This window comes from Amblyomma americanum, chromosome 2 (assembly GCF_052857255.1).
Source record: "Amblyomma americanum isolate KBUSLIRL-KWMA chromosome 2, ASM5285725v1, whole genome shotgun sequence".
NCBI classification, from domain to species: domain Eukaryota; kingdom Metazoa; phylum Arthropoda; class Arachnida; order Ixodida; family Ixodidae; genus Amblyomma; species Amblyomma americanum.
In genome coordinates, this window is record NC_135498.1 from 67527150 (window position 1) to 67551119 (window position 23970).

A 23970-nucleotide genomic window follows, 5' to 3' on the forward strand; every position below is an offset into this window, starting at 1 on the left:
AAACACTTCTAACTGTCCTTGCGCTATTTTATAGTAGCTGGTTACCACAGTCCAGACGTTCGCATTGCAGTCCATATTACACGACAAAAATATGCTGGTCCCAATTGGCTTTGTGCATTTAAACCCTGTCATTTGTCCAAACAGCAAATTTTCATGTTAAGACATGCATGCTTTGAAAAAGTTTCATCCCCAGAAAAACTGTCCATAATTCAAGCCACCATATTACAGGGTGGAAATTAACGAGGCATGGCTGCATACAGCAGAATGGGGTATATTTTTTTAGTTCTGATAATGTCACAAGCACCAAATCATTGCACCATTTCTATGACTAGCATGGGTTCCTAATCATGAAAAGCACTAAGTACTCTCACACTGCTAAATTGTTGTGGCACATTAAATTGTTCCTTACAAATCTGTAGGCTTTTTTAAAAGCATACTTGTGATAGCCAAATTTTCGTTCTTCGTGACATAACTTGCAAGTTAGTCTTGCACCTTAGTTTATAAAATCCTTTATAAAGTAATGTCTTGCATCGTACGGTTCTGAGTGGGATTTAAGTGATCCTAGCCAGTTAACAGCAGTTGGCCAATGCTAACTCTTGCTCATCCTGCCTTTCTTTTTTGGAAACTTGGGCAACCCGAAAGGTATTGTACTTAGCCCTTCCCTTTTTCTTAAATTCATTACTGACCTTCCTTTCACTTGATGAGAATAACGCGCTACACACGGACAAAAACCGGCAACTGAAACGACGGACACAGGACAAGCACCCCATTGCGCAAATCACAAATGTTCACCTTACTTTGAACGGACTACAATTTTAGCTCGAGCAAAGGAAACGAAAGGAAGGGAAATAAAAGAAGCCTTTGAGATATGGGAGGCCGGTGAAGACGAGTGTGCAAGCGCACCCTCGGTGTGGTTATCAAGTGAGGAGTTAGAACTAATAGAGAAACGAAGGAGCGTGCGACCCAGCCGGTGACAATGAATTTATTGTTTTGAGCATGTGCATGAAATGTATTTATGTGCCCTCGTACCAGAATAAATTTTAGTTGTTAATGCACGCTTGTCCTGTGTCCGTCGTTTCAGTTGTCGGTTTTTGTCCGTGTGTAGCGCGTTTAACAGTACCTCTTGCTGGGCTAGTTGTTGTAACATTGTGTAAAAAAAGTAAAAACAGCGCTAATTTTTACGCACACCACACAGAAAGACCAGACAGGACGGGCGCTGACTCCAACTATGTTTATTGAAAGCAACATGTTGCATATATGTACCCCTGTGAAGGTGAACGCATGCGCATATCGTACATGATAAGGTAGTGCGTCATGAGAGCGCGTTATTACCATCAAATGTACAACCAACAAGCCCACATTGCTGTCTTGCTTCCTTTCACTGTTTCATTTAACTAGTCTTCATTGATTACTATATGGTCTGCCATCCCACTATCAGTATCAACATTCCAACACCCCAGAACAACAATCTCTGTGCTCGGGAATGGCCTATTTGGCAATGTCAACAGGACTGCATTAATAGTTTAACTGTCAGCCATACCCGTCTCCATTATGAGCTGATATGTGTCAGGATTTCCTTTGTGCTTTTATCCTACCCTGTTTCAGGCGAAGTAACTTAGAGACTTCCATTATGCGATGTGCTTAAAACGCTAGGTGCATGTGTTTACGCATGTGACTGTTATGTGCGTGTGTCATCCTCATCTGAAATAACCAGGCAGGTATGTTATGAGGCCAGCATTTACAGTGTTTATAAAACGGGGCCTCCTTCTCCTCTATAATAAAGCTAAATTTCACATGCAGTTCTGTCGTTATGAATGGAGTCAGATTACAGCTGCTGTGAATTTTTTGTGTGAATGTGACTTTCTTACATTGACGGCAGTGAAACGCACGGAAAAGCACAATCCTGTACTCAATATTAATTTATTTATAGAGTTGCTGTTTTCCTTACGTTAGTAACACGAGTTTTCATATAAGGCCCTGAGGAGGATTATCACTTTGGTGCATTATTTTGAAAAAGGAGGACACATAACGAGAAATATGTTTGCCGAATACATGCAGCCCTTCTAGGACTGTTTAAATTCTCATACACTTCCTGTTTGAAGCCGAAAAGTAGGCATAGCCTAGGCAAAGATCTTCAAGCTGTTAGGTTAACAACTAAAGCATTTTAACATAACGTACGCCTAAAGGGAACTTTGGCAGTTTGAATACCAAACTGGCGATGAAATAAGCTTTACTTTGCAGAAGAAGTAATAACAACAGCTAGCACGTTCCAAAACTTCATACATGACAAGTGGTGCAGACAATGCTCACTTTTATCTTCTGTTTTGGGAACCAGAATCACTGTTACGATCCCTTATTTTTTTTTTCAACATACTTTCAACCCCAACCGGGTTTTTACAGGGGTTTTTTCTTCTCAGAAAAAAGTCTTAAACATTACTGTAAAGCTATATGAGAGGATATATGCATGTATGCCCTAAATACACTTATATGCTTATTTTTTATTTCATTGTATTTGCAACAACACAACTTTTATCTTGTAAATATATTTCTACAAATTCTGCTTGAGATATCCACTATGCGTGATCAAAAGGTCAGAGAATCCTGTTTCCCTAAATATTTGAAGTATTCTTCCCCAACCTCAACCAGGAGCCGTCCAGATGTAAGCCAGTTTGCCAACTCCCACATCATGTTATGTTTACATTGAAGGTGAAAGGCATGTATGGCCTTTTACTAAGTACTAAGCAACCACATTGTTTTCATTAACATGGGCACTTTCAGAATTTGTCGGAGTTGTACAGACAACATGCCAGCTTGTTTCTGCATGTGTCACCATTGACTAGCTCTGAGCACAACTCTCCAGGGTTGTTTGCACTGCCGCATTCTAGCTTGTGCAATTCTCATTCGTTATGAGCTAAGGAATGATTGCTAAAATAACTGGTCGCCCGCTTTCACTGTGCAAAAAAACAAAGCTTTGCATTTCAGCGCAGTGATAGATGGCTTGGCCCCTTTAATTGTCACCACACTGTGCTATTTCAATTTTGGCTTTTATAACGAATTGAATAACATTACAGAGATAAAGCAGTACTGTTGCACGGTCAGTGTTCTGTGAAATGAAAAGCTGCTGCATTTACAACTGATTTTACACATTCCAAATTACTGGGAATGTCATAATTTTCTTCTGTATTTGGGTTCGTATTCGACAGCAGTGTGCTAAAATATGGAAATTTTGATACATGCACAATTCAGGCATACTTCTGATATTGATGAATAGTCAAGTGTCTTTTGCAATAACAGTTAACTGGGGAGACAGCAAGAAGGCCTGTTTACTCGACAGTAACAACCAACGTTTATAGACAACTAAAGTGTGCATGGATTAATGAAAAAGCTATAAAATAAAGGCTATTAAAATATATGTAAAAAGACTGCAGTGCACTAGTTTGAATAACTGATGATTTAACCTGTGCTTGATCTCAGCTATGTAAATTTCCCTGTTATAATTACAAACGATCGAATATGGCTGTACTGCTAACCTATAGCTTGTTCTAGTCCCGTATCCTTAACTCCGAGAATTCGCGATATGAATCGTGTCGTCGTTCTGAAATCGTTATTGCATGTGTTCGGGTATAGCGCAACTTTCAATAGGGGCACTCTTCAAATATTAGGAGGCAAAAATATTAGATCGTAGTTAGAACGCTGTATATATCGGCGGTCTTCAGCGGAGTCTAGCCGACTAGCGGTCGAACGAGTTGTGTCACGATCGCGATGTGATGCCTTTTTTCACTTTCTGGAGTGGAAATAGCGCCAACGTTAATCGTTACCCGCGACGCTGTTTTAGAACCTCGCCTGCGGTGTTGCAAAGTTTGTTGCGACTTCGCGGACGTCAGAATTGGCCGCGCGGAGATCTGTGGCTGTCACAGTCGATCGTGGTTTTACCTGCTACAAAAAATCTCACAGCTAAACATGTCACGGGTGAGCCACAATATCTATGTGTGTATATTCGTACGGCAAGGTATATTCGTGTTTTGCTACGGCAGATGCCTGTGCTGCCGCACGGGCGGCACTGACGAGCGCGCCAATCAGAACGCCGGAGTCGTCCGCTCGGTCGCACGCTACAAACCTGATCGTACAGCACCTCATCCGCAAAGCGCCCTCGCGCGCCCGTGCGCATGGTCGTAAGGACGCGTGCACATGCGGAAAAAAAATTATCGTACAGCGCCCTTTAATCGTGTTGCTCGTTCTTTTTTTTTTTGTCTCCTCTTAACATGTGTCTAGTGGTCAGTATGCAGCACCCACAAATGCTTCCATCCGCAGGAAAGCTATTTTATTCCCTATAAGCACTCACAGAAGTGGTAACGCACAATGAAAATACATCCAGCTTAACTTTAAACCTGGGCACATGACATACGCCTTCCATTTATTCTTGTGCTGGCAATGAAAACTCACTAACAGCTTTGACGGACTTCTTCTTTGTTATCTGTGCGCAGTAATCTTTCATATTTCCTAGTACTGTGGGTTCAAAGCTTACAGTGCACTCTAGGTTTGTTGCGTACGAAAAACACTTCCGATAACAGCTTCAACGCGCCGAGCTTCTTATCAAGAATCATCGTTCTCTGGTATTGCTGGCACTCAAACGCGTGGTACAAAAATACAATTGTGCGAAAAATCTCCGCCAGTGTCGTCAGTCACGACCGGTTCACTATCGGTCGTGAAGGAAAGGTTATTTGTGTTTCCAGCCGTCTAAAATCGCAACGCGACTCATGAGAATAAAATATTATATTCGATACCACGGAAATGCGTAGCATTAGGCTTTCATTCCCCTGTGTATGACACGACAAATCAAACACATTTATTTACGTCCACCTTTATTGCACACTGAGACATCTTTGTAGACCCTTGCTCGGAACCAGCCACATGGCACCACCTGCTAACGACATGCACAGCGTTTCACGAACTAATCTTGCAATTAACATATCGCTTGTTCTTGTTTTGTTGGTTGATGTTTAGTGACCGGTTATGGCCCGATTTTGCCAATATTGTTGTGTATTGTGATATGCCGAATTTGAAAAAGAAAGCTCGTAGATGTTTTCGATTGTGCATGTGTGAAGGCTTGAGTCTTCTACTGCTCTCTTTTTTTCCTGCACGCGTATGATACTGTCGGTACACTTTGAACCAGCGAAAAGCGAATTATCCAGACCCGCTAGTGCGAATCTGAGCCTGTTGCTATCTGCCGGTTTCACTTGCCCTCTTCGAGTTGCTGGAGACGGGTGTGACAAACGGGTGTGACAGACGTCGGTCCCCCGGGCCTGTGCGCACGCAACAATACTCGCCGAGTTTGCCGATTCGCGCCGTCATAGGATGGTGATAAAGCGAAAATCGACGCTCACGTTATGTTGTTAAAAAAATTGGAAGGGTGTACTTTTTTACAGGACTTCCTGGCACACTTGGTCTTCTATTTCATGTCTTACCTCCAGCGTCCATCGACAGTCGGTTTCGGAGGTAGCTCGTACAGAGAGCAAAACACATGCCTAGAAAGAACTAACTGTGCGTTCCGCAGCCCCCAAAGCCGCAGCGGCTAGGAAGGCAAACTGTGACAATGAAACCCTAAGACTTTAACTGCACATGCTTGTATCCAGACCATTTTTAACCAAATGTTATCGCCAGATATCGCGTGCTCATCCCGAAACACGGCCAGAACGTGTTCTTGGCAAGCGTTCAACGCTCTGCACACAACTTCAACTGAAGAGTGGCATCCAGCACGCGCGCACCGCTCTGCTGTCTCCACTTCTCTCCTCGGCTCACTTTCCTCCTCACCCTCCGGCTACTACGGCAACCCCCCGCCGGGTTGTTCAACTGGCAACCACCCTCAGGTTGTGCATTTGTCCGCTTGCGTCAACAAACTCCTCCGTCCATGGTAGCCAAACTCCGCTTTTTTCCCGCGGGAGCCGACTTTTGTCCTCTCCCTCCTCTCTCCTGCAAGCACAGCCCTCTTTCCACTCTGCCATCTGACAACCGTGGTAGGTGGTTCTTGGAGGCTTCGGAGAACGCACCGGACGCCGGACAGTCTGTTCAAACATGTGAGTTCTAATGCTACTGCATGGGTAATCGCAAATTAAAAATTAAAATAAAATTCTGAAATTGTGAGCCCTTCTTTTTTTGACGTTTCCATGCAGTACACGATAGTCACTCAGAGTGATTTGCGGTAAAGCCGAATGCCTGGTAGCGGGAGGAAAATCGCGCGCATAAGTGCTCCGTGTCTGCGTCTCCCGAGTTGAATGCGAGAAAGAAAACAGTCTGGTTGTCCAGCCGTCACGACGGCGGAAGCCGAAATAGCCGGCTCTGACCTTCTACCTACCTTTGAGCAAAGCACACATGAAATGAAACACGAGCTCTGCATGCTCGTGCAGAAAATCTAACGCAAGGAGCGGGAGGGAATACAATCAAGAAAACCACAAAGCCTGTCTCCGCTCCATCCCGTCCGTCCCGTCTGCCGTCTGCACCGCGGCGCAGAAATTGCGAGCGTTTTCGCTTGCATGCGAAACATACTTTACACGGTCTCTCCCGCTGCGTGGTAACGCTGTAAAAACAACAAAAAACAAAAAGAGCGCCAAAACAGTACAGAAAAAAAGCACTGTGACCAAACAGAGCACGGAAACACCTCGACGGCTGCAGAGGACAGGGAAAAACAGCACGACGGCTAACAGCGCAGCGAAGTAGGGTGCAGAGTTGCTTGAAGAGTGCCTATGGCAGAGCTAGTGGTTATGAATTCCTCGCTTGCTTGGCTTCAATGATCTAGTTTTTTTCTGAATTATGCAAGTAGAATCTGCATGGGAAACTGAGAAAAGAAACTGGCCCGGAAATCTGCCTGATTTTATGCCTGCGCTTCCGTTCTCGCACTCACCTCTCTGCGTAAATTTTGGTGAACTGACTTTCATTAAGACGGCAATGCAGTTGTTCGTTAAATTATTGTCGAGTACCCAGTAATGAAGTCTGATGTTGACGCATTACCCGTACGACTCGAGCCACTAGACGATACCTAAATGTGAGGCTGCGCTTTTGTACTTAAGACAACGGGTTCACAAAGCGTTTGAAAACTGAAGTTCATTTGAAGGAAAGCGTGTACATGACAACCAGAAATGGCGCCTTCGTAAGTTCTGGCCCATATAACCTTACGCAGCCTAATCTATGGATAAACTAACCTAACCTAAATATAACCTAAGCTAACAACGCGCTGCTGTATGGATTTCTCTTTACTCTATGCGGTAATGACTAGTATATATAGTTAACTCTTCTCGCAGCGTTGTATCGTACACCACCTCGCTGTTTTGTTGTGCAGTTTCTTCCTCGTGTTCTTCTGCCGTCGTAATGTTTTTTTTTCCGTGTGCTGTTTCGTCACTGTGCTGTTCTAACCCTATTTTTTGTGCTGTTTTGTCGTTGTGCTCTTTTTTCCGGCGCATTGTTTTGACGCGTGCTGTTTTCTGCCTTTGCTGTCTTGTCGCCATACTGTTTTCTTTCCCTGCGCTGTTTTAGTCGTTGTGCCGTTTTTGTGTACTGTTCTATCACGTGCTGTTTTCTCGTGTGATGTTTTTTCGGGAGCACCAATGTTCTCAATCTGACGCTCAGCGAGCGCTTCTCGATGCAGCACTGTGCTGATTGGACTCACGCTCCCTCCCGCGGTCCAAGATTTTAAGATCACGAATTCAGCCTTCTTGGGGACGGAAGTTAACCAAGGACCTACTGAGGTAATTAAAAGCCGCTGACTTGAGCGGTCTTCTAGAGACAAAGTCTGGAGTGTTCTGTTTTTAGTTGTTAACGGGGACCAATGATTATCTTCGCGGTCCGGAGACACGACAACACGAAACTTCCCTTGTGCCTTTGTTTTTGTTCGCTTCTCTTTATTTCCCTCCCTGAGAGTAGGGTAATCAACCCGGCTCCACCTTACGTATATTCCTTCTTCCCTTTTGTTTTTTGTTTGAACCAGCCCGGTTTCTTCGCTGTTGGTCGCACTTGAAACACCCCTGTTAAGTGAATACGAAGGGGTGCTCATCCTCTTTCTCTATAAAGCTGGGCGGTGAAGCTTGCGGTGGATGTGTTGGGGTCTAGTAACGCTGACCAGCCTTAGGGGTGATTTGGAAAGAGCTGTTCTTGTTGAGCGTCTTACATGTGTTGAAAAGTTGTTTCCCTCTCTCTAGTGCAAGCGGATTTGACGGATGTGAAGCGCTCAACAAGAGCTGCGAACACCGTAGAGCACGCCGTTATCTCGGTCGCTCTCGAAGTTAGCCTGCTGATGGCTCCGGCCACTTCGACAGCCTCAGGTCGGACCGCGCACACGTGCTCGTCGGACGCTGAGAACCGGTTTTGACCGGCGCTCGTCTTTGCAACCACTCCTGTATGTAGGGCCTGTGCCCAGCCCGATAACCAGAGCTCTCTTTAGTCTAACATGCTGTACATTATAACGTGCTTAGCGGAAACTCGGAGCTGCAAAATCAAGGGAAGGAACGGAGAAAGAGAGAGAATAATGGAAATGCAGGGAGGATAACCAGGCATTATGCCAGGCTGACTATCCTACACGTGCGGAGAAGGATAATGGGCGTGAAAGAGGAGAGAAAAAGAAGGAAAGTTAACCTCGTCGTGTCTTTGAGACGGGACCATAGCAACTGTTACAGCGAGCACAATTAATGCAAAAAAGAAAGCATTAACCTCAGCGTAGTCACACTCTGCGGAGGAGAGCAAAATAGCGTTTTAAAAGCTTGACTTTTTCTCCATAACAGACTCAACAGATGGGCGAACTGGTAAGTTATTGTTAAGAGGACAGCGTAAAATATACTTTCATGAAAAAGGCGGTACAAAAATGCAGAGCTGGCAAAGCATCAGCCAGCGGTGGGCCAGTCCAGGCAATGTTTATTGTCTACTGTTTACCCGGCTTTTATAATAATAATAATAATAATAATAATAATAATAATAATAATAATAATAATAATAATAATAATAATAATAATAATAATAATAATAATAATAATAATAATAATAATAATAATAATAATAATAATAATAAAAGCCTTCGTCCCTGTTTTAACCACAATAATTAATAATTGTTTAAAAAACTGCTTTTTCCCGCGTGTGGAAAACGGCGCGTGTTTTCCCTGTCTTCAAATCAGGAAACAAATCTGATGTTTAGAACTACCGCCCCATTTCTCTTCTTTGTGCAACCTCTAAGCTTTTTGAATTAGCTTTGCACAAAGTACTTTCCTTCCGCCGGAAACATGTCATCATACCTAATCAGCATGGTTTCATAAAAGGTCGTTCTACTACAACTAACCTTGTGACATTTATGACGTATACATCAGCTGAAGTCCTTCGGGGGAGTCAGGTAGACGCTGTGTAGTGTGATTTGAGCAAAGCTTTCGATGTTGTTACTCACTCATTACTTCTTCAAAAGCTTCTGCTTCTTGAGATCGACGTTTCAATTGTAGCCCTCCTACGCAACTATCTTCTTGATCGGTTCTGCTTTGTCAGTTTAACTGCACAGACTTCATTTGTTTACACTCCAACCAGCGGAGTTCCTCAGGGCTCGGTATTAGGCCCGCTTCTGTTCTCTGTTTTTATCAATGACGTTTCCTCCGTGTTCAAAAACTCCTCGTTTCTCCTTTATGCTGATGATATAAAAATGTTTAAGATAATACGTACTCTTCATGATTGCTTGTCATTGCAGTCGGACATATCCGCCTTCTCTGATCGGTGCTTGAAGAATGGGCTCACTCTCAATTCACCTAATACCAAGGTTTTCTCATTTACGCGTAAAACGCACAGTCTTCTCTACTCTTATTCTGTGAATGGTAGGCCGCTGCCCAGGGTTGATGAAATTAATGACCTCGGCGTACTTTTCGACCGTAGCCTCAGCTTCTCCTCTCATACAAAACGCATTGCTCTACGGGCTAGGCGTACACTCGGTGTCATCTGCAGGGTTTAGAGAGAGTTCCAAGCCCTCCTTCCTTTCTTGAAGCTCTACCTGTCCATATGCTTGCCGCTTTTGTAGTATGCGTCTGTTGTTTGGAGCAGCACCTGCAAGTCGAACTGTGACAAAATCGACAGAGTTCAGCTGAAGTTTTCGCGCATATTTCAACATCGGCTTTCTTGCACAACTTCCAGCTCTCGTCCCAGACGGAGTAACTCACCGCAGCTGCGTTCTCTTAGCTGCCGTCGTGTGTGGGCAGATATAATTTTCTCGTATAAACATCTTCATGGTCACATTCTATGCCCTCAGCTCTTAGCGCGTATCCTTTTGCGTGTACAGCGAAAGAGCAAAAGGGAATTCAGACCATTCCAAATTTCTGTGTTCCTACACTCCCTCTCCCCTCAGGAGAGTATGCAAAAGTTGTTTAATTCTCTTTGTCCTCACACTGATATATTCGAAAACTTTCTCCCTTCGTTTATATTGGATGTCCGTAACGTTCCACTTTGAGCCGTCCTTTTTTCATATATAAATTCCTCTTTCAAGCATTTTGTCTTTACTTTACTTCATCTTTACTTCATCTTTCTTCGTCTTTACTTCATCTGTGCTTTTCCACCTGTATTATCTTGGTTTTATTTTTTCTTTTCAATTGTTTCATCACTTCTACTTGTTTTCATTAATATTATTTCTCTAAAGCCGTGTACTGATGTTTGATTGTTTGTAACGCGTTCACCAAATACATTTGTTATTGTGTTTGCTTGTATTTCTAGCTTGTATTTTAGAGATTTCATATTCGTTAATATGAGGACTGCTTTGTTCTCGATTGTATTTTGCTGTATGCTGTACTCTGATGTGATAGGTCGTTCTTGTCTTCATTCACTTTGTTTCTCTTTTCTGTTCGTTATTTATATGGCTGTTGGCTGTTCTAGCGGTTCTCATTTCCAGTTGTTCTCACTGTTTTCGCTTTTTATGCTTTTTGTTCGCTGTCACGCCTTTGTCTAATGCAGAGGCCGAGTTGATATGTCTTTCTTTCTCTATCGCCTTGTATGCTACATTACCTCACTTCACTTTCTTCCTTTGTGAGGAATTGAATTAAAATTTTTGTGTATGTATGTATGATGTACCAGCACCAAGACCTTTGGGTTGTTCCTGGGCACCGAAAATAAAGATTTATTTATTATTAATGTTATTACTATTATTATTATTATTATTAACATTATTATTTTGAAGCTATGTCATTGCACCCATGTGAATATCAATTCCTTAGCACTTTTACTGTCCTTTCAGGCTGCCTTTCTAGCTCCTAGGGGAATTGGCAGAACGGCGCCTCCACGTCACACAGTGGGGTGATAAAGATGGGGGATATGATGAAGAAGGCAGAAAAGAACAAACTTATCCGTTCCTTGAAAAAGACTGCCGAAGCCACCTTTGCTGTTGGTACGTTGCTTGCACTAGATGAGATGCCGACTGATGGCGAGAAACCTGGTTTGATTAGGACCACAGACTTCGTTTAGAGCCTTTTTAAATTGCACGGCCCAAGAGGTGTGGACACTGTTTTGCGCCTGAACCCGAGCTTTACTGCTGTATGCCATTGAATACAATATTGAGAAATCGTACCTCGTGTACTTGCCCCCTCCTGTGCAGCAGGCTTTTTTTTTCTGCAGAGTTTTTCCGTCTCATCTCGTATTCTTTGGCAGCTCAACAGTGCCCCAAACTATGAAAGAAGAACAGAAGTTCAGTGGCAACGTATTTGCATGTCGCAAGGTGCTCATTCAGTTTTTCCTTAAAGAGCTTCGATGCATACATAGCAGCCTTCAAGTAACCTTTCGTCATTTCGGAAAATATTTGATCCCAACAGAACGCGCCAGTCTGGTTCCACCATAAAAAGAGACCTGCGTCGTGAGCTCGTATGAAACTAGACGCAACAGCGCGCTACTGAGGCGACGAAGACGCGTTGGAAATGCAACAAAACTCGAACAGGTGCCGATGTGTTCTCGAGCTGAAGGTTTCCTGCTTGTTTCCTCTGGATTAACTCCTAGAACATGCTAGTACAACCATTATAATCCTCTTCCATTCCAATATTGTTTTCCCCGCTCTTCACCGTTGGCTCACGCCACACCGCGCCCGCGCCATCGTTGCTGATTAGGTAACAAATGGCGGGTCGAAGGCACGGCGTGGTGTGTTTTGAGGCAACCACAAAAGGGGAGTGGAAATCATGGAACAGCAATAAAATCTTTATCATGCCTTAGCGCTAGAATAGAGTATGCACAAAGCCTTCGGTCGCTCCTATAACCCTAGAGGTGAGCGCAAGGCCAGGAGCTTTCTTTTTTCCTTCTCTTTTGTTCAGGGCAGTACGCCGTGCGCCTGTACAAACATTGAGAGGCAGTAGAGGAGACTGTTTGTCGGGCGTGATTGAGGGGAAGCTTTCGCTCGTGGAGGTTAAGATGAGGCCTACGCAGCTGCGTCAACGGCGCGTTGCCAGTCCTGGAGACGATTAGCGAGTCAATGAGGGAGGAAATTCCTCCATGCGTTGCCCAGTCCCGACAGCCGGCGCTCGATGGCAGTGCGATCAGGATCTCCTTTTTTTTGCAGACGCATTGCTAGGTACAACGCGAAAAGGCTGTTTTGCTCCGGGCGCTGGAAACTCCGAGCGGGATGCTGACCACCTAACGGCCACGTGGCACGTCTACGAGCGAAAAGCCTAACGTGTGGTAATAGACGCTCATGTGACTTGCAGAGACTGAGATCGGCTGCTGTCCACTGTAGCTCCTTCGGCCACTTCGCAATGCCATGAATAGCGAGAAGGCTTTTCGTCACCTGTCGAAGTGCAGCCACAGTAGCACTTCGCCGTAATTGGAATGCCTGAATACCGACTGCTTAGGCTTCGAAACATTTAAACAAATTCGTCAAGCCTTCCTTTATTTATTTTTTTTTGCGTTTATGGGGAAACTAACAGGTTTCGGGAGTTTTATAATGACGTTTCAGGGACATCAAAAAAAAAAAAAAGCCAGCCGAATGCAAACCTCGCCCGCACAGCTTGCTTCTTTCGTGCGGTGCAGTCACCTTTTGATCATTGACCGGTTAGCGCTTTGAATGCGCCGCCTATAATAAAAAGTAGAAGTCGCCGCGGTCGCTGAAATTGCAAATCCACTGCCAAATACCATGCCAAGTATGTGCTTGCAAAACAAGCCCAAGGATGGTGTGTTGAAACCAGACTTGTAGCTAACGCGTTACAATAATTGATCAATTACAATGAGCTTTGTTTTCTTCGAATTTTGTTTGGCACTGATTAGTTTTTGTAACCTGTAGCGTTTCCGGCCATTCAATTCGTTTTCTCAGTAATCGGCTACTAATAATCCATTACAGCCCCCTTTTTTCTCAAAATGCCCATATATGCTCATATTTGCGGAATTCGCCATTCTCTACTTTAAATTCATAAATCGATGGGAGTCCTCACACCACCCCTGACGCAGTGTTTCAGCGAGTAAGCGATGCACGGCCATCGGTGGGGCTTGTGAGATCCAGATTGCTCTTTCCGAGCAGCCGCTAGTGACCAATCATTCATTTAACTGCCACCTGACACGGTGGGCAAGTTGTGCCGAGGTCACAAGGTCCCGTGACCTATTTTGTAGGCGCCACATTCCATCTGCGTGCTTCGGCCGCTCTGGCTGCGAGGCTTCAAACGGTCGTAAACGCCAACGCCGATGCTGGGGAATTCTTCAGACATGGGGGTGCTGACGCTCTCGCGCAAAAAAAAAAAAAGTTGTAACAACTGTTATTTACTTCCGTCCTTACTAAACAACTATAAAACTGAATGTCTTTGATGTATTTTTGTGTACGTGAAAGAACTTCATGATCTGCACGAATATATTGGGACACAGCTGTAAATAGTTTGAAAATTGCTTCACCGTGAATTGTCTAATCTTGGGTATGAGAGTTAGATAAAATGTCAATAGATGTAGTCCAAGAATGATTTTTTGGTGCGAAATCAATATTCTGACGGGCCTCGAGCAAGATCTTGCGAAGTTTGTTGGTTTGTGCCAAGGGAAATAAAGAAATAAAAATAAACGAAATAAAAATCTGCGACTGAGATTCCAGCCCACATAAGCTTCGCTGGCCACTGCCCGAGAGCTTTAGGCTGTCGCCGCAGCCGAACACGCTTAGTGTTACACTGCAACACACTCTCGCGCTGTGTATTGCACCTCAATCGCGCATTCAGGTACGTGACGCAAAAAACTTCTTTTCGCATAATGTTCCGACCCGCCGCGGTGGCTCAGTGGTTAGGCGCTCGACTACTGATCCGGAGTTCCCGGGTTCGAACCCGACCGCGGCGGCTGCGTTTTTATGGAGGAAAAACGCTAAGGCGCCCGTGTGCTGTGCGATGTCAGTGCACGTTAAAGATCCCCAGGTGGTCGAAATTATTCCGGAGCCCTCCACTACGGCACCTCTTCTTCCTTTCTTCTTTCAGTCCCTCCTTTATTCCTTCCCTTACGGCGCGGTTCAGGTGTCCAACGATATATGAGACAGATACTGCGCCATTTCCTTTCCACAAAAACCAACCAATAATGTTCCGTGCTTAGCAATGCTAAACCGCCAGAATATTTTTTAAACTTATGATCCTTGAATGTTTTGTTTCGTGTTTCTTGCGATATTGTCTTCAAGCATGATTGTTTGTTTTCGCTAGGAGTTGTTAATTATGGCAGGTCATATTGCAGTGTAATCTTCGGTGCTAAGTGGGCGGTGCGTTCTATTTGTTTTGGGTACATGTGCGTTTCTGAATGATTCCTCCGCTTTACCAAAGGGGCTGTAGGCCAGTCAAGCTGTCCGCGGGCAGCATTTTTTTTTTGCAGCTCCCCTCCACCTGAAATTCTGCAGGTGACAAATAAACCTCCATTTAATTTGACTTGTATAACTTCGAATACTCAAAACACGATGGCAACTACAAGTGTAGCACAGAATTCACTCGCATGAGAGCGACATCGGTCGGGCTGCGGAGGAACCTCGCGGTCAAGGATGTCCGCACATGAAAGCCTGCGCCAGGTGCCCGTATAAAAATGGTGTATAGACAGTCTGTAGACTTCTGATAAGCTCTATTACCTTCCAACAGATATTTATTTTGTAGCGATAGCCACATTACGGTAGCATTTCGAGCCTTCCGCGTGGCGGCGCTGCCACCCTGTGGCTGCGCCGCCACGCTGTCACGTGGTTGGTCACGTGGTGCGGCGCCGTGGCTGATCACGTGGTTCGTCGCGTGGTTGGTCACGTGGCCAAGTTCCACTCGGCCAGCTGTAGCTATCGCGTGACTCCAGGTTTAACCAGAGCTAAACCACCGCCATTTTTTTGTCTACTCATAGTCCATATACTGTCTACAGACAAAAGTCTACAAAATATATATGGCCATAAATCTATTGGTTGTCTATACACTGTCTATGGGATTTGTATTGCCTAGAAACTGTTCGCTAGGGTTCGTCTATAGAGTGTCTATAGACTTTATAAACAGAAGTCTATGGACAGTCTATAGACCGCCTAAAGGAGTGTTTGTAAGGGTGCATTTGACTAGCTCCATGTTCCGGGCTCTGCATTTCGTATTTCCCCACGACGGCTCAACGGAGAGTGTGCTTTGTCCCCTCAGAGCGTGAACAGTGAAGGGCGACACTTTCCTAAACTGCTTGGTGGTGCTCACGGTTTTCTTATGTTAAAGCAACGCAGTTTCTTCCGGCCCGCACATCCAAATACTCTTCAGTGTCGCTACGGATGTGTTCACAAATATAAATACTGAAAAAAGGCCGAGGAAACCTTCTAAAAACGAGTGCAGGCGAAATTGCGAACGTATACACTCCAACAGAGTATAGATCAAGCAAGCCGCACCAACTCATTCTCGTCCACATAAATTCGCGCTACGCTGAAAAGGAAGGACGAAATACAGCGTAATAGTAAACGAATAGTTCTCCCTAATTGTTTAGTTACTTTTCATGGGATGTAACTGACAACTGAAATCAGTTACATTTCAGCTGAAGTAATTGTAATTCTGATCGGTTACTTGTTTTCTGTAACATGTAAAGGAGTGGTTGAAGCACCCCTTATGACGCCGCCCGAGTTCACGAAGCTTGCCCAATGCTCCCTTTTCAATTGAAAGTGCCCTACAGTCATTGCGAAGGGGCTGTTACGAATGGCCCAGCAGGTTTTCTTAGAATCGAACCGTTTGTGACGACTCACGCACAATTTAGAGGTGGCAAGCAACCTACCTGGCTCCGAGGCGAGAATGACGTCATCGTCGTAGGCGTCGGACGTCGCAACCAAAAGCTCGTGCACATGCGAAAGCATTCCCGCAGAAAAAAAAAACGCACCACTCTTATCAACACACTCATTTTATTTCCGTAAGCACAGTGTCCGAATGACGACCCAGAAAAACAGTATATAGTGGTTGCCCGCCCACATCCTTAACGCTGTTACCACGGGTGCCGGCGCGAGCGCGTGTTAAGCTGGCGCTCGCCGGCGGTCACCTTAGAGCCTTTCACAACTACGACCCAACTTGTCACAGCGATCTCCCGTCCACAGGCGATGCGCTCTTCGCTCGTAAAATTCTACAGGCAAGAGCAAAGAACAAACTCTACGAGCGTGTTTGCAACTTTTGCGTTTACCGCCTCTCAACCCTGCACCCCCCCCCCCCCCCCCCCCGTTCAACCAACCACCCGGATATTGCAGCTATGGCGAGAGCTTTGTCACCGCTGGCTTCTATCACATGTCAGCAACTTTATAGGAAGGCTTGAACACTCTCCCACATTCTCCTCAAACTAGCCGCTTGTGGATCCGAGGGCACGTGTGACGCGGTCGCACTTGTGGTTGAGGCGAAAAGAAAGGAGCATTTGTTTTACTGAGATATCTGTGCGCGTTAAAGAACTCCGTGAAGTTGGCCTCACTCGGGACTCCTCCGCAACGATGATTCGGAGAGCACGCTGCATGGAACTACAGATACGTTGGCGTAAACTGTCACCCTAAAGTGAAGTGCCAGAGCGCGCTGGTTAGACCTTTCTGAGCAGTTTTTATAAGCAGCGCTGTTTGTGCAGAGCGCACGCTAACTGTGGATTCACATCTATGTTGTACAAGGGTCTGAATGATGTTCTCGCTTTTACATTTTCTCTTGTTTATCTCACACTTCCCAGTGAATTCAAGCAGCGCGCGGAAGAATTCGTCCAAGGCGCACCTCGTGTCACGTGCCCTCGGCCGCACAGGCACGTTTATTATATTTCTGTTCGAGCTAATTCTACATGCATAAGCGAATATATCACATTACACCAACTGACGTAGTCGAAGCATCACCGGAGTCGGTGTCACGAGCGAAATATGTGTGACATAAGTAAACTCCACATGTATCTTTCGTTTTTTTTTATCCACTCACAACAACGAAGATCGCACCAAGAATGGATACGAAACGAAGATATAGATTTCCCTCGCGTTCAAACGACTTGATAAAACAATTACAGGGGTTTGCCGAGAAAAAGATGGGGTTGAAGCAGCGAGCACAAAAAAGCACAGATATCTGGCGCAGGAGTTCAACAGGAAGAGGACAAGAAATCGCGAAGGTACACTGAGAAGGACACGTCGATGACGGCAGACAAAAACAATGCACAATTACATCACAGAGAGACATGGAAAAAAGTTCCGCTTAAAATGACTTCCCTCAAAAAAAAAAAAAAATCACCGCAAATAATTCTTCCGTGCAGAGAGACTTTTCTTCATCTAAGTGGTTGGCAATACTTCTTTCGTAGAAATTAACTGAGTCTCGGAGAGTGTCATGAAATAAAAAAAAAAAAACTTGCTGTTTCTTGTTTCAGCTTAATCAGTTTCTTTATCCCTCGCCTAACGTGAAGCCCTGTATGAATCTAAAGCGCTGCTGTGCACCGTCAAAAAGAACAATGCACTCAGACGTATTGTATATTCATTATTTAGCGGTGACGCTTTTCATGAGAGTTGTGTTTGGTTACACGATAACAGCCAGACAGTGATATGCATATCCCCATTGTGTTCTATGCACCTCAAAATTTCAGTTTTCTTTTGCCGCGCTGGTGGCCATACGCAAGACTGCCGCCTAAGCAGAACGACAGCTTATAACAGCACTTTCTAGCAGACACACAAAAAAAAACGAGAAAGAAAGCGCTGCAAATCACGTAAAACACGCGCTATATTATACTGCATTTCCTATCTACGCGCAAGTGAAATAGATGCAGTCGTACGGCGGCTGACACAGATAAGAGGTCGGAAAACCCCTTTAGCATCCGTCAGCCATGGCTGTCTGTGAAAACGACAAAAAAAAAAACAAGAAAAACAGCCTAATGAGGTTATCAAAAAAAATTTGAGATGCACTGGCCAGATAATACCACGCTAGGGGCGAAAACCACGCGGCTTTCAAGTAGTCCGAGTGCGCGGTAGAAGTATAAGGACACTGGCAGAGGTCAGGCGACTGAATGGCACAAAGCCAGAACGGTCGCACTCTCTTGCAAACGCTTATCTGTGGACGTGGCTAGAGGCGTTACGACCTTCTATGCTTGTTCGGCGTTGATCAAGTTACGCGCCGTGCAAGAAGGCATGCAAATTTCACGGCCAAGAGCCAAGTGCTGATAGGGGGCACCCCTCCCTGAGGTGGAGCCTGTATGCAATGCGATTTGCTTATAGCGGTTAAGCCTGGGTACATTAAGATGTAGTGATTTGATGCGCTTATACGCACAGCCTATGTCTGCTCGAACACCCCGCTCGAGCGGAAGCATTTCAAACGCAACAGCGAACAAATAATAAAGTCCTAACGTAAGATGATATCTCCTCGCCTTGAAACTCTTAGATTATCGGATTACAAGCGGCATCAGCGCGTAGAATTGCAACTGTCTCCGTCGGAGGCATGCCTTAAGCCCTGATGTTCAGCCAAGGATTGGAACAGACCTCCTTGTAGGAGCAGTGCGCTTTGCCAATGCTCTTCATTATCATATATGTTTTGCCGGGTGGCAGTCTGTTCCTTCTTTGTTTGATTTGGCCAAATAAAGTTACCACACTTCAAGTCAACTCTTCGCTGGCCTGGGCTCAGGGCTCTAAAGTTGAATGAAAGCACGCTGCAAGAATTGCGCAACTACGCTGCTTTTCATAACTTCTTCGCAACAAACCGACTACGTTAATCAAATGGTGAAAACATCTCAAGTGTTTCGCTCATGTGTGGATTAAATGAAAGCCAACCTGTAGGAAACAGACTGCGGCAGATCGAACGATAAAATAGAACGCTAGTTATCGCCAGACGTACAGATTGTACTATCCGCCGCGGCCTCGAATAATCATATGAGCGGAGGAAAACGACGTATTGTTATCTGGCAAGAACCAAACACGAATATCTTCCCATCTTTTTTGTTTACATAAGAAACCTATGACGTCATTACGACTAAGAAATACGCTTTGGCTTTAAGAGGGTTAGCTCTTATTCATCCCATTTCTCTATTTCTTGGGGTCTGCTACCACCTCCCTTCAGCGTGAAATTTAAGTCCGAGGAATTCAAGATGGCGGCCCCTATAGAAATTTGAAAAATTGTTTTTTGAGAAAGGAAATGGCGCAGTATCTGTCTCACATGTCGGCGGACACCTGAACCGGCCCTCCATAGTAAATCTATATAGCAACAGAATTGGTGATTGATTGGTGACGTCATTAGTATATCGAATTGGTGATTGACTGGTTAGGTCACCGATTTTGTGACGTCATAATTAACTAGTCACGTAGCTAAGTTTAATCGCTTATAAGTGAGTAGAGAATGGGGTTATCATAAAACAAATTAGGTATTTTGAATCATTTAGATGAGTTGAATACCTTAGGCGCCAATATAAACTAATGAAGTTCATGTTTATTAATGGTTAGGCTTAATTTTAATTTGTTATATTTATTTAACTGATTACTTCATTATCCTACTAATGGCATATCGTAGAACATGTCAGACACCAATATCACCTAATTAGGTTAATATGGTTATACTTAACATGGCGGCCATGACGTCAGCACTCGGCAACTCACAAAGCGTTAGACGCCCGCTCACCGTGAGGTGTAGAAAAGTAGCCTAATCACGTGGTAATGTATCGCGTGGACGATAGGTTGCGCTACCAAACAGCTAACGCTCGTTAATTGAACGTCTTCCAGATGGCGGCGGTATAATTTTTTTTATGAGACGCATACATTGCCGCACTTGTTGAGCGTCCTTTTACGCCTGCTAGTTACGAAGTATATGATAACGCGGCAGATAGAGACACTGAAAACTGAATTAACCCTTTAAAACAATATGACTGCACGCTTTTCCGATGGCGCCTTGCGCTATCAGCGTTGGTCACCATCTTGGGTGTTGAAGCGGCAGCACTTAAGTCGAAACCCTTACGTGGCTTATTATCAACGAAATGCGGTGCCTTTGTCGGCGTCCGAGAAAAATGGTCCCCAAAACTCCAGTGATTTCATCAGCAGAAAAACAATTTCTTTCAATGGTGCCAGGAATTTAACAAAGGACCTTGAGCTTGCGAAGGAAGCACGCATTCCAGATGCGACAAAATCGTGTTGCTTTTGGGGAATAAAGCTAAACCTATGTATGCGTTGTCTTACGACTGTATGCTAATGATTAGTTGTGTCATTAGAAGGGAAGGAAAACATATAAATTTAGAAATTTATGCTTTCACCTCCAAAGCATGCAAGTAGCCTTAAGTGCCGTCCGTAAATTTTTTTTCTGCTGTGCTAAGCTCGTTTCAACTACGGCTTGGAGGCAGATGCAGGCCCAGTCAGTCATGTTACTGTATGCACTTCTGTTCTGCGGTCGCTTTAAGTAGGGTCACATTTGTTAGTGTAATGAAGGCATCAAACTTGTCTAGAAGTGTAATGTCCCAGCTGATGTCGCCGACCTGAGCTTCCGTTTTCTGTGGAATATCCTCATACAGGACACGCAGCTAGCGATTAATATCGGACACGTTTCGGACAAACCCGTATAGCGCAGAAAATCTTGTCCCAGATCGAAGGCTGTGTACCAAGCTTCACAAAAACCACCTACTTTTCGCTAGTGCGCGTTAAAACTTCAGCCAAGGGCTTTCGCCAACGCTTTAATTTTGAATTTTTTTATTTAGGATATTAGGAATAAGGAAAGGAACTTTTCGACGTCGATCGCAAACAGACTTTCACATGATGGGATGGAGCGGGAATCTCTAATTGTACTCCTCTTAGCCGACTCAAGCCTCTGGTGAGCACAGAAAAGACCACTCATGGTTTTTTCATGTGGTGTGTACTGCTTAGTTCTATCGAAGGTCTAAACGACACATCTGCTTAAGCCTGGTGAAGATGAATATCCCTTCGGTCTACTCATGCGGTCACTGGGAAAGCAGTAAAAACAGCCGCGCATGGCAAGCGCCTACAAGTGGGGACAACGTCGATATCGATTATCTAGTGTCGTGCAGAAACGTGTACTACCCTGATCAGCTGATGGCGTACAAAATGTACTAGCTTCGCTCTCGACCATTGCCACGGTGTTTTCATTGAAAAGTTTCCTCGAGCCGTGTAGTTTACAGGTCATTATGATAAATCCAGGCGCTCACAAACAACGACACTGAGGGGACACAGAGCTTACTCGCAACTACAAGAATTTTTATTCAGAGGTTTCTATATATACTACAAAAACCGCATGCGATTACTCTGGGTTTGTTTTGGTTTTTGTTGTACATATAGAAGCCTCTGAATGAAAAATTCTTGTAGTTGCGAGTAAGCGCTGTGTACCCCCTGTGTCGTTGTTTGTGAGCGCCTGGATTTATCATCATGAACGTATACCAACTAGCTCAGTTTTCTGCCCTGTTGCAACTAGTTTACAGGTTTTTTTTTATTTCTCGTTTCGCCTTAATACTGCCCCTTAATTTTCACACGCGCTCCTTTCCAGTTAGACGGTCTCCGAACTTCTGGGAACTACGGTTAGCCCGAAAAGTTTCCTGCTGTATCTAGACGAGACTCTGGTCGCTCGGGGCATGAGCTACGATTTCACCGCCAGTAGTGTGTTTGGTATACTAAAATCTAACATATGTGTGAATGTGTGTGCTCGTACGTGCGACGGAGCCTCTGAACCTACACATGCGCATCCCTGTTTTCTTGAGCGTTTTATGATGTGTTCACACTTACACCTACACCCTTTACACCAGCGAGGCCAAGTTCGGGCCTAGGCTAAAACATTCAGTGCCCAACGACTGCCTCTGTCGCCACTAGTGCTTAAGAAACGTACTATACCACCTACAGCTACAACGTAGTCATCCTTTGGGTGTGCGAGTGTTCTCGCATTTGCGGGTCAATTCTTCACAACATGTGCCCGGCTCTATGCCTATTGCTTTATTAGTAGTTAGTTTGTGCGTATTGACATGTCCACGTTACAGCTGTTTTATCACTGTCATCGTAGTTTCCTTATCATCCCTGAAGCTTAGTTTTAGAGTGTCTGACACTATAATTCAAATAGTCGAGAACTGGTGCCTTCTTTACCTATCGTATTAAAAAGTTTCTTTCCTGTTCTTGATTCCTTCGTCAACTCCTCTAGCGTGTCTCTTAAATATGCTTGCGGGAACTTAATGAGTAATGAAGATTACGAACATGCTCGCACTAACTGAGCACGCGACTCACACAACATTAAGAATGGAAAGATATGCATGGTCATTATTCCCCTTCTCCAAGATTTCACTCGACACTTTCCCGTTTGAGTAAGTGCATATGCATTTTGCAGCTGGAGACATGCGTAAACGCCGTAAGCTTAAAGTACACAGTTGCATGCAATAACGCGCTCACAAAACAAGCGGCACACTACAGCATAACAGTTAAAGATCACGACTCTTCCTTACAAAAAATATCAATAGAGAACCGATAGAAAGTCTGTAGACTCTCTATTGACTGTCTATTCACACTTTTGAAAAGGCTGTAATATCCTTTCGGAATAGAATAGGGAATGGTATGTGACGCACGGGTTGTAATGACGGCTTCAGTATAGACTTAGTAGGAATGAACAGTTCGGCTTCACAACAGGAAGATTGGTTTAAAAACGCAAATTATATTGTGAAGAGGCAAAGACTCACGAGCGTGGACAACGGCCCGATAACGATAGCTGTAAAATTAAAATATGTGTTCACTCTAATCTTTTACCACAGCCAGAAGGTCATTTTTCATTTGCGCTGTCTTGCCAGGATGCCACGACAAAAGCTGTGCTAGAAACGAAATGTGAACTTGCGACTTCGTCATTCAAGCTTTTGACAGTTGCATTTCTTAGCATAACTCCTTCTGGTTACTCTGCATGAGTTAGGTTCCCCTACTTGCTTAACCGTTGCTCCAGGTAACTGCAGTAGTGGTGACTAACAATGCGACGGGAAATAGTAAATCATTCCAAAAGTTACGACACCCGGAACGCGCGTATCACTTGTATACCGCGGAATGTGACGCTAATGAACGCCTTCCTACAGGAACACAGTGGTCGACGATGCTAAGCGTCTAGCCAGAGGTACTCAAAAAGACCCTGTTCGCGTAATGTCCTCCTTTTACGAATTACCGCCGGCTCCTGTAAGTCGTTGTAAGCGCTAAACACTAACTAAACCGGTAAAGATTTCCTTCGCTACACTTCTCACTCGTAATTTTTGCCTCCAATCTTCACCCCTAATTCTTATTCTCTTATCGTAACACGACCGTGTATGAGTAACAGTCGCGTTCTAAGCTAACACATACAAATAGTTAAAGCTCATATTCACAGTCTCTTCACCTTCTTATTAGTCCTTATTTCTGCTCTGTATCTCATTGGATGGAGTTACGGAACACCAGTTCCCGATGTACACTGACGTAAGCCCGAAGACACGTGAAAGAAGGAAGAGAAACCAAGAGAGATGAAGCCGTTAGAAGAGAACAGTCGAGTCATCGGCCCTTTTACGCGGGTGTCGGCGGCAGCACCTGGTAGTGGTAGAGAAGCTTCTTGCTCCGGTACCAGCTGAAGCTGTTGTCGAACTTCAGAACAT

At 44.6% G+C, this 23970-nt stretch overlaps 1 protein-coding gene across 2 annotated transcripts in view; it reads right to left on the reverse strand.

The window, feature by feature from the left end:
* Positions 1-16303: 16303 nt before the first annotated feature.
* Positions 16304-23970, reverse strand: part of LOC144121364 (SEC14-like protein 2) — a 66032-nt gene continuing 58365 nt past the window's right edge. Inside the window, exons 12-13 of one of the 2 annotated variants that reach the window (XR_013312605.1) lie at positions 21770-23970; positions 16304-21535 (exon numbers count right to left, since the gene is read on the reverse strand). Coding sequence is in view for 1 of the 2 variants with exons in the window: in XM_077654553.1 (XP_077510679.1) it covers positions 23882-23970 (89 nt within the window). In the remaining variant the exon portion in view is untranslated. The other variant, XM_077654553.1, reaches the window with a different exon arrangement.